Source organism: Hyperolius riggenbachi, chromosome 10, assembly GCF_040937935.1.
Source record: "Hyperolius riggenbachi isolate aHypRig1 chromosome 10, aHypRig1.pri, whole genome shotgun sequence".
In the NCBI taxonomy this organism is placed as follows: domain Eukaryota; kingdom Metazoa; phylum Chordata; class Amphibia; order Anura; family Hyperoliidae; genus Hyperolius; species Hyperolius riggenbachi.
Window position 1 is genome coordinate 183,917,733 of NC_090655.1, and position 12,025 is coordinate 183,929,757.

The 12,025-nt window shown below is 45.2% G+C and overlaps 1 protein-coding gene across 1 annotated transcript in view; it reads left to right on the plus strand.

Moving 5' to 3' along the window:
- CHUK (component of inhibitor of nuclear factor kappa B kinase complex) overlaps positions 1 to 12,025 on the plus strand; it is a 70,530-nt gene that overhangs the window by 29,673 nt on the left and 28,832 nt on the right. The window contains exons 13-15 of the mRNA XM_068255367.1: positions 592 to 743; positions 4,353 to 4,414; positions 6,834 to 6,943. Coding sequence (XP_068111468.1) covers positions 592 to 743; positions 4,353 to 4,414; positions 6,834 to 6,943 — 324 coding nt within the window. The remainder of the gene's footprint in view (positions 1 to 591; positions 744 to 4,352; positions 4,415 to 6,833; positions 6,944 to 12,025) is intronic.

Genomic DNA, 12,025 nt, shown 5'->3' on the forward strand with positions numbered 1-12,025 from the left:
GGATGTGTAAATATTTACATTTAAGCAGCCGCAGCATGAGGGAAAGCATTTATGGGGAAATCTGAGGCCAATCTGATTGCATTTTGTGGAGAATCTGCAGCCAATCTGGTTGTACTTTGCGTGGAAATCTGCCATCACTCTAATTGCATTTTGTGGGGAAACTGCTGCTAGATTTTTTTTTCCCGGGGGGGGGGGGGGGGGGGGACTTGGGGAGGTCTGCCGGCCCTCCACCATGTGGTCTGGAAAAAAAAAACCGGACCACCCAGAGGCTTTGCTCCACTGAGGTAAATAACATTTTTTTTTTCCTGCCTACCCCTTTAGATAGTAAACATTTGGCAGGGTCCTCCCTCCGCTTATGTATCCTACTTTATCGCACAACATTCTTTTTCACACCCATCCCATTGACGGGCGTAAATCACTTGGTTTCCACAAACCTTTCTTTATTGCGTGATCCTGTAATCTTGTATGACTTAGTGCTGTCTGTCTCTCCTGTTTCTGTAACCTTATTTATTGTCCAGCACTACACAATATGTTGATGCTTCATAAATAAAATAATAATACCCTTTAACTATACTATTCATCTTTTTTTAGGCTTAGTCTATTACGTTACAATACAAACCTCACAAAGATGAAAAATACAATGGTATCAGCCTCTCAACAACTAGAAGCCAAGCTGCAGTTTTTCAAGAAAAGCATTGAGATTGACCTACAACGCTACAGTGATCAAATGGCTTATGGGATCTGTGAGTTTACCTTCTGATTTCTGTATGCAAATTCATCAGAATCAACTAGTTTTTGTTCAGCTAGTAATGTTGTGGATGTGGCAATAATTAACTTATTATCTATTATTGCTGTATGAATTGCTTTTGAGTGTTTTTACTTTCTCTGCCTGAAAGAGTTAAATATCAGGTATGTAAGGGCTGACTCAGTCCTGACTCAGACAGGAAGTGACTACAGTGTGACCCTCACTGATGAGAAATTCCCCTTTTTATCTCTTTCTTGCTCTCAGAAGCCATTTTCTGCTACGGAAGTGTTTTATAGTTGAAATTTTTTATCAGTGAGGGTCACACTGTAGTCACTTCCTGTCTGAGTCAGGACTGAGTCAGCCACTTACATAACTAATATTTAACTCTTTCAGACAGATAAAGAAAAAAAGGAACACGGCATAATTATTTGGGTGCTAGGCACTGTACATACACATGTCTATCTCATAATGTCAAATGTCACTTCGGGTATCCTTTAACCACTTCCCGACCGCCGTATAGACAATTGGCGGCTGGGAAGTGGACCCCGCAAGGACCGCCGTATTGACAAATGGCGGCGGTCCTTGTAGGGGCATGGGCGGCGCCTAGGGCACTCAATCACCCGCCCACACCCTCAGACCCCAGCCCTGATCACCTCGCCAGTGCATTGCTTGCATCTATTCCCCCCTCTAATCACACCTTGAGACACCCAACAATCACCTCCTGTCACCCCCTAGCACACCTACCCATCAGATCAGGCCCTAATTTGCCCCGTGTGGGCTCCTGATCACTCGGCCAAACTCTCAGATCCCCCTCAGACCTCCTTCTGATCACCTCCCCAGTGCATTGATTGCATCTATTTTCCCCTCTAACCACCCCCTGAGACACCCATCAATCACCTCCTGTCACGCCCCTAGCACTCCTATCCATCAGATCAGGCCCAATACAACCTGTCATCTAAAAGGCCACCCTGCTTATGACCGGTTCCACAAAATTCGCCCCCTCATAGACCACCTGTCATCAAAATTTGCAGATGCTTATACCCCTGAACAGTCATTTTGAGACATTTGGTTTCCAGACTACTCACGGTTTTGGGCCCGTGAAATGCCAGGGTGGTATAGGAACCCCACAAGTGACCCCATTTTAGAAAAAAGACACCCCAAGGTATTCTGTTAGGTGTATGACGAGTTCATAGAATATTTTATTTTTTGTCAAAAGTTAGCGGAAATTGATTTTTATTGTCGTTTTTTTCACAAAGTGTCATTTTTCACTAACTTGTGACAAAAAATAAAATCTTCTATGAACTCGCCATACACCTAACGGAATACCTTGGGGTGTCTTCTTTCTAAAATGGGGTCACTTGTGGGGTTCCTATACTGCCCTGGCATTTTAGGGGCCCTAAACCGTGAGGAGTAGTCTAGAAAACAAATGCCTCAAAATGACCTGTGAATAGGACGTTGGGCCCCTTAGCGCACCTAGGCTGCAAAAAAGTGTCACACATGTGGTACCGCCGTACTCAGGAAAAGTAGTATAATGTGTTTTGGGGTGTATTTTTACACATACCCATGCTGGGTGGGAGAAATCTCTCTGTAAATGGACAATTGTGTGTAAAAAAAAAAAATCAAACAATTGTCATTTACAGAGATATTACTCCCACCCAGCATGGGAATGTGTAAAAATACACCCCAAAACACATTATACTACTACTCCTGAGTACGGCGGTACCACATGTGTGGCACTTTTTTTGCAGCCTAGGTGCGCTAAGGGGCCCAAAGTCCAATGAGTACCTTTAGGATTTCGCAGGTCATTTAGCGACATTTTGGTTTCAAGACTACTCCTCACGGTTTATGGCCCCTAAAATGCCAGGGCAGTATAGGAACTCCACAAATGACCGCATTCTAGAAAGAAGACACCCAAAGGTATTCCGTTAGGAGTATGGTGAGTTCATAGATTTTATTTTTTGTCACAAGTTAGGGAAAAATGACCCTTTGTGAAAAAAAACAATTAAAATCAATTTCCGCTAACTTGTGACAAAAAAATAAAAACTTCTATGAACTCACCATACTCCTAACGGAATACCTTGGGGTGTCTTCTTTCTAAAATGGGGGCATTAGTGGGGTTCCTATACTGCCCTGGCATTTTAGGGGCCCTAAACCGTGAGGAGTAGTCTTGAAACAAAAATGACCTGTGAAATCCTAAAGGTACTCATTGGACTTTGGGCCCCTTAGCGCAGTTAGGGTGCAAAAAAGTGCCACACATGTGGTATTGCCGTACTCAGGAGAAGTAGTATAATGTGTTTTGGGGTGTATTTTTACACATACCCATGCTGGGTGGGAGAAATATCTCTGTAAATGACAATTGTTTGATTTATTTTTTTTACACACAATTGTCCATTTACAATCAATTGTCATTTACAGAGATATTTCTCCCACCCAGTGTGGGTATGTGTAAAAATACACTCCAAAACACATTATACTACTTCTCCTGAGCACGGCAATACCACATGTGTGGCACTTTTTTGCAGCCTAACTGCGCTAAGGGGCCCAAAGTCCAATGAGCACATTTAGGCTTTACAGGGGTGCTTACAATTTAGCACCCCCAAAATGTCAGGACAGTAAACACACCCCACAAATGACCCCATTTTGGAAAGTAGACACTTCAAGGTATTCAGAGAGGGGCATGGTGAGTCCGTGGCAGATTTCATTTTTTTTTGTCGCAAGTTAGAAGAAATGGAAACTTTTTTTTTTTTTTTTTTTTTTTTCTCACAAAGTGTCATTTTCTGCTTACTTGTGACAAAAAATAATATCTTCTATGAACTCACTATGCCTCTCAGTGAATACTTTGGGATGTCTTCTTTCCAAAATGGGGTCATTTGGGGGGTATTTATACTATCCTGGAATTCTAGCCCCTCATGAAACATGACAGGGGGTCAGAAAAGTCAGAGATGCTGGAAAATGGGAAAATTCACTTTTTGCACCATAGTTTGTAAACGCTATAACTTTTACCCGAACCAATAAATATAGGCTGAATGGGTTTTTTTTTATCAAAAACATGTTTGTCCACATTTTTCGTGCTGCATGTATACAGAAATTTTACTTTATTTGAAAAATGTCAGCACAGAAAGTTAAAAAAATAATCATTTTTTTGACAAAATTCATGTCTTTTTTGATGAATATAATAAAAAGTAAAAATCGCAGCAGCAATCAAATAGCACCAAAAGAAAGCTTGATTAGTGACAAGAAAAGGAGCCAAAATTCATTTCGGTGGTAGGCTGTATGAGCGAGCAATAAACCGTGAAAGCTGCAGTGGTCTGAATGGAGAAAAAGGCTCTGGTCCTTAAGGGGGTAAAGCCCACGGTCTTCAAGTGGTTAAAGCATGACAGTGGTAACTTGTAGAGCGGAGTATCAATTCTGTTTTTCCATGCAAATTTCTCTTCACTTGACCCTGAGTGAATTAAGTTGCCAGACAATAGATCAGCAAGCTACTTGGCTTGATTGGCTCAATTTCACGTTACCTGAAACTTACATGGAAAGTTGGAGTGGACGTTCATCTCTAGTGGTTTGTTTAATTACCTATTGGGGTGATTAATTGACTTTCTCTACTTGTTAGCATCAGAGAAGATGTTGAGAGCTTGGAAAGAGATGGAAGATCGAGCAGTAGGATGTGCAAAGGTATGACATAGGAACAAGTTGGTCTTTAATAGGAACAAGTTAGTCTTAAATGTGTAGCAGTTTATTATGGTATTTTTTGGACTATAAGATGCTCTGGACTAGAAGACGCACATACGTTTAGAGGACAGAAACCAGGGAAAAAATATACTAAACCTGGTGCATCCGTGGTCCATGGGCATCTTGTAGATTTTCTCCCCCCAATTATGTCTTCCTCCTGTCCTCCTATGTGTCCTCCTCCTGTCCCCTTTTGTGTCCGCCTAGCTCCTTTTGTGTTCTCCTCCTGTCCCCCCTCTGTGTCTTCCTCCGTGTCCCCGGTTTCTTGCTCTGCTCCCCCTGTGTAATGTAAGAAGCAGCGGCAGCCGCAAGTATCACTCACCTGACCCGAGCGTGCACACGGCGATCAGCTGCTACTCTTCCCCCTAGTGGCGGTGGCGTGCATAATGATGTGACCAGTAAATACCAGTGAGAGAAGCAGCTGATTGTCATGGGCACCCTCGGGTCAGGTGAGTGATTCATGCAGCTGCCGCTGCTACTTACTTTATACTGGGGAGTGGAGGAGGACACCGGGGTGTGCAGGGAGTCTCTGACCTCTCATAGACATCTCAGCGATTTGTATCAACGGGTGATCATAAGTTAGGGACTCCCTGTATTTGGACTATAGGATGCAGGGACTTTTTCTCTCCACTTTTGGGGGAGAAAGTGTGTTCTAGTTTGAAAAATATGGTCGTCTACAGGTGGCAAACACTGCGTATGTATGCTACAGCCGCCAGTGACTTGGGTGCAGGGTGAGCCGAATGACTGCTCGCTCTGCTGCCGCTAAACTCACCAGCGGTGTTAAATACTATTCCCCCTCCGAAATATAGCAACTCTAATGGTGGCCATACATGGTACAATTTTTTCATCCAATCTTACCATTTCAATGTAGTAGAAGGGTAAATTAAGTGAATATACTAAAAGGATAATTTAGGCAGTTCCCTTATAATACATAGAAATGGTAAGATTGGATGAAAAAATTGTACCATGTATGGCCACCATAAGGGAGATGTTATTCAGCGTCTGGCGATTGCTGGTGCCCCGAATTACTCTTGCGCAGGGTGCGCATCATAGCATTGCCGTGCACCCAAGTAATCTGCTTTGCCTTCCTTGCCATTTTTTATGTGGACCTCCAGAACTTAAAGAGACTCCGTAACAAAAAGTTAATCCGGTTTTCTTCCATCCTACAAGTTCCAAAATCTATTCTAATGTGTTTTGGCTTACTGCAGCACGTTCTACTATTCACCATCTCTGTAATAAATCAACTTATCTCTCTCCTGTCAGACTTGTCGGCCTGTGTCTGGAAGGCTGCCAAGTTCTTCAGTGTTGTGGTTCTGTGATGCATCTCCCCCTTTCAGGCCCCTCTCTGCACACTGCCTGTGTGATATTTAGATTAGTGCAGCTTCTCTCTGCTCTATTATCTTTTACAAGCTGGATAAATCCTCCTCTGAGCTGGCTGGCCTTTCACATACTGAGGAATTACATACAGGCAGAGCTGTCTGCACTCTGCAGGAAGAAACAGCCTGACACTTCAGTGGAATATAGCTGCAGGGGGAAAGAAACACACAAATGATCTCTTGAGATTAAAAAGGAAAGCTGTATACAGCCTGCTTGTGTATGGATGTATTTTCTATGTGTGGACATATTGTACATCAACCTACTTCCTGTTTTGGTGGCCATTTTGTTTGTTTATAAACAAACTTTTTAAAACTGTTTTTAACCACTTTTAATGCGGCGGGGAGCAACGAAATTGTGACAGAGGGTAATAGCAGATGTCCCCTACCGCACTGGTATGTTTACTTTTGTGCGATTTTAACAATACAGATTCTCTTTTAATGTGCATCATTGTAAGCAGTACCAGAATGCCTGCACGCTGCCTCTCCAACCAGAGGAGCACACCGGTGAACGTTTATGGTTAAAACATTGTCAGTTTGAGGTGGAGTGCAGCAACAACCGATGGGACCCCTCAGCAAAAATTTTTTGATCCGAAAACCCCTTGTGTAGCTGGTAACATCCCCTGGTAATAATCACCACTGTTCATAGTACACATGGAGGTGATCACTAGCACTGCGGCACCAATAAAGAGCTCATGAAGCAGCTGAAGGAGGGATGCAGGCGGGGCCAGGTGCCTTGGGAGGGGATGCTAACCTCTGTTGGAACGGCACTTATATTAGGTACACATGTGATTAAAAGGCCCCTGTATTTATCGCACTACTGACACCTGTCCAGTCATCTCTTCCTTGTTTTGTTACCTTCATTTTGTTGTGTGCCCTAGAATTAGTAGTTATTATACAAATGTTATATTGAAAGTAAGTCTATGATGGGTTTATTTGTTTTTTGCCTTGTTTACAACATTTATCTGCATTTTTTTTCCTTCTATTCGCAGGCTGGAGAAATTTCCTTTCTGGATGACCAGATAATGGGCCTCCACACAGAGATAGTGGAACTGCAGCGGAGTCCATATGCACGCAGACAAGTCGACGTCATGGAACACCTGTAAGTTCCAACTTAGATATACATGTTGTATCTTTTGCCTTTGCAGTTTTAGTGTTTCTGTTAAAAGATTTACTTTCTGTAGTTCAGTCAAGCTGACATTTGACGGCGTGAATTTTGGTGGGTTGTATTTGGAACTTTGTTTCTGACACATTGTAATTTAGTACACCTTGTACTATAGAAAAAAATGGTAATAGCACTAATGATCAGAATGTGTTCTTTGCACTCTTTAGCCAGGCATCTATCTCACTCCTCCATGTCTGATCCGAACAAGTCTTGCTCTAGAATTCCTTCTCAACTGACTCTTGCATCACTGACTGCTACAAACTAAACTTGGAGAGGAAAGGGGGGATCCACTGTATACATAATACATAAAGGAATGTTTTTCCATAGCCTCAGTCACACATGATTGAAACAGTGCAGCAAAGCAAGAGTTAATTCATCCTTGTACACTCCCTGCAAGAGCACTGTTTTCAAGACCTTGAAACGTTGTAAATCACCCTGCCCTAGCTGGCATAGATGTTTCCACAGTGCCTGATCCTGATGGTTTTTGGCTAATCCCATTGCAGCCTGGTAGACCTTACGCAGATGCCCCTATCACCACACTGCAGGGGAGCACTTAACCACTTCCCGACCGCCGTATTGACAATTGGCGGCCGGGAAGTGCACCCCGCAAGGACCGCCGTATAGACAAATGGCGGCGGTCCGTGTAGGGGCATGGGCGGAGCGATCGCGTCATCCGTGACGCGATCCTCCGCCTGGCACCACTCACCCGCCGCAACATCCCGCCGGCCATACGGAAGCGCCGGCGGGATGTTAACCCGACGATCGCCGCATACAAAGTGTATAATACACTTTGTAATGTTTACAAAGTGTATTATACAGGCTGCCTCCTGCCCTGGTGGTCCCAGTGTCCGAGGGACCACCAGGGCAGGCTGCAGCCACTCTAGTCTGCACCAAGCACACTGATTTCCCCCCCCCCCTGCCCCAGATCGCCCACAGCACCCATCAGACCCCGCCCCCCAGACCCCTGTTTGCACCCAATCACCCCCCTAATCACCCATCAATCACTCCCTGTCACTATCTGTCAACGCTATTTTTTGTTTCATCTCCCCCTCTTCCCCCTGCTCCCTCCTGATCACCCCCCCACCCCTCAGATTCTCCCCAGACCCCCCCCCCCCCCATGTACTGTATGCATCTATCCCCCCTGATCACCTGTCAATCACCCATCAATCACCCCCTGTCACTGCCACCCATCAATCAGACCCTAACCTGCCCCTTGCGGGCGATCTGATCACCCCCCCACACCAATAGATCGCCCGCAGATCCGACATCAGATCACCTCCCAAATCCATTGTTTACATCTATTCTCTCCTCTAAACACCCACTAATTACCCATCAATCTCCCCCTATCACCACCTGTCACTGTTACCCATCAGATCAGACCCTAATCTGCCCCTTGCGGGCACCCAATCACCCGCCCACACGCTCAGATTGCCCTCAAACCCGACCCCCCCCCCCCCCCCTTATCAATTCGCCAGTGCATTAATTACATCTGTCCTTCCCTGTAATAACCCACTGATCACCTGTCAATCACCTGCCAATCACCTATCACCCATCAATCACCCCCTGTCACCCCCTGTCACTGCCACCCAACAATCAGCCCCTAACCTGCCCCTTGCGGGCAATCTGATCGCCCACCCACACCAATAGATCGCCCGCAGATCCGACATCAGATCACCACCCAAGCGCAGCGTTTACATCTATTCTCTCCTCTAAACACCCACTTATTACCCATCAATCACCCATCAATCTCCCCCTATCACCACCTGTCACTGTTACCCATCAGATCAGACCCTAATCTGCCCCTTGCGGGCACCCAATCACCCGCCTACACGCTCAGATTGCCCTCAGACCCCCCCCTTATCAATTCGCCAGGGCATTATTTACATCTGTCCTTCCCTGTAATAACCCACTGATCACCTGTCAATCACCCATCAATCACCCCCTGTCACTGCCACCTATCAATCACCCCCTGTCACTGCCACCCATCAATCAGCCACTAACCTGCCCCTTGCGGGCAAACTGATCACCCACCCACACCAATAGATCGCCCGCAGATCCGACATCAGATCACCACCCAAGCGCAGTGTTTACATCTATTCTCTCCTCTAAACACCCACTAATTACCCATCAATCACCCCCTATCACCACCTGTCACTGTTACCCATCAGATCAGACCCTAATCTGCCCCTTGCGGGCACCCAATCACCCGCCTACACGCTCAGATTGCCCTCAGACCCCCCCCCCCCCCCCTTATCAATTCGCCAGTGCAATATTTACATCTGTTCTCCCCTGTAATAACCCACTGATCACCTGTCAATCACCCATCAATCACCCCCTGTCACTGCCACCCATCAATCACCCCCTGTCACTGCCACCCATCAATCACCCGCTGTCACTGCCTTCCATCAATCAGCCCCTAACCTGCCCCTTGCGGGCAATCTGATCACCCACCCACACCAATAGATCGCCCGCAGATCCGACGTCCGATCACCTCCCAAGTGCAGTGTTTACATCTGTTCTCTACCCTAAACACCCACTAATTACCCATCAATCACCCCCTGTCACTGCTACCTATCAGATTAGACCCCTATCTGCCCCTAGGGCACTCAATCACCCGCCCACACCCTCAGAATGCCCTCAGACCCCAGCCCTGATCACCTCGCCAGTGCATTGCTTGCATCTATCCCCCCCCCTCTAATCACACCTTGAGACACCCATCAATCACCTCCTGTCACCCCCTAGCACACCTACCCATCAGATCAGGCCCTAATTTGCCCCGTGTGGGCTCCTGATCACTCGGCCAAACCCTCAGATCCCCCTCAGACCCCCTTCCGATCACCTCCCCAGTGCATTGATTGCATCTATTTTCCCCTCTAACCACCCCCTGAGACACCCATCAATCACCTCCTGTCACCCCCCTAGCACTCCTATCCATCAGATCAGGCCCAATACAACCGGTCATCTAAAAGGCCACCCTGCTTATGACCGGTTCCACAAAATTCGCCCCCTCATAGACCACCTGTCATCAAAATTTGCAGATGCTTATACCCCTGAACAGTCTTTTTGAGACATTTGGTTTCCAGACTACTCACGGTTTTGGGCCCGTAAAATGCCAGGGCGGTATAGGAACCCCACAAGTGACCCCATTTTAGAAAAAGACACCCCAAGGTATTCTGTTAGGTGTATGACGAGTTCATAGAAGATTTTTTTTGTCAAAAGTTAGCGGAAATTGATTTTAATAGTTTTTTTCCACAAAGTGTCATTTTTCACTAACTTGTGACAAAAGATAAAATCTTCTATGAACTCGCCATACACCTAACGGAATACCTTGGGGTGTCTTCTTGGGGTCACTTGTGGGGTTCCTATACTGCCCTGGCATTTTAGGGGCCCTAAACCGCGAGGAGTAGTCTAGAAAACAAATGCCTCAAAATGATCTGTGAATAGGACGTTGGGCCCCTTAGCGCACCTAGGCTGCAAAAAAGTGTCACACATGTGGTACCGCCGTACTCAGGAAAAGTAGTATAATGTGTTTTGGGGTGTGTTTTTACACATGCCCATGCTGGGTGGGAGAAATTTCTATGTAAATGGACAATTGTGTGTAAAAAAAAAATCAAACATTTGTCATTTACAGAGATATTTCTCCCACTTAGCATGGGTATGTGTAAAAATACACCCCAAAACACATTATACTACTTCTCCTGAGTACGGCGGTACCACATGTGTGGCACTTTTTTACACCCTAAGTACGCTAAGGGGCCCAAAGTCCAATGAGTACCTTTAGGATTTCACAGGTCATTTTGCGACATTTGGTTTCAAGACTACTCCTCACGGTTTAGGGCCCCTAAAATGCCAGGGCAGTATAGGAACCCCACAAATGACCCCATTCTAGAAAGAAGACACCCAAAGGTATTCCGTTAGGAGTATGGTGAGTTCATAGAAGATTTTATTTTTTGTCACAAGTTAGCGGAAAATGACACTTTGTGAAAAAAAACTATTAAAATCAATTTCCGCTAACTTGTGACAAAAAATAAAATCTTCTATGAACTCGCTATACTCCTAACGGAATACCTTGGGGTGTCTTCTTTCTAAAATGGGGTCATTTGTGGGGTTCCTATACTGCCCTGGCATTTTAGGGGCCCTAAACCGTGAGGAGTAGTCTTGAAACAAAAATGACCTGTGAAATCCTAAAGGTACTCATTGGACTTTGGGCCTTTTAGCGCAGTTAGGGTGCAAAAAAGTGCCACACATGTGGTATTGCCGTACTCGGGAGAAGTAGTACAATGTGTTTTGGGGTGTATTTTTACACATACCCATGCTGGGTGGGAGAAATACCTCTGTAAATGACAATCTTTTGATTTTTTTTTACACACAATTGTCCATTTACAGAGTTCTTTCTCCCACCCAGCATGGGTATGTGTAAAAATACACCCCAAAACACATTATAATACTTCTCCTGAGTATGGCGATACCACATGTGTGGCACTTTTTTGCACCCTAACTGCGCTAAAGGGCCCAAAGTCCAATGAGTACCTTTAGGATTTCACAGGTCATTTTGCGACATTTGGTTTCAAGACTACTCCTCACGGTTTAGGGCCCCTAAAATGCCAGGGCAGTATAGGAACCCCACAAATGACCCCATTTTAGAAAGAAGACACCCAAAGGTATTCCGTTAGGAGTATAGCGAGTTCATAGAAGATTTTATTTTTTGTCACAAGTTTGTGAAAAAAACTATTAAAATCAATTTCCGCTAAGTGTCATTTTCCGCTAACTTGTGACAAAAAATAAAATCTTCTATGAACTCACCATACTCCTAACGGAATACCTTTGGGTGTCTTCTTTCTAGAATGGGGTCATTTGTGGGGTTCCTATACTGCCCTGGCATTTTAGGGGCCCTAAACCGTGAGGAGTAGTCTTGAAACCAAATGTCGCAAAATGACCTGTGAAATCCTAAAGGTACTCATTGGACTTTGGGCCCTTTAGCGTAGTTAGGGTGCAAAAAAGTGCCACACATGTAGTATC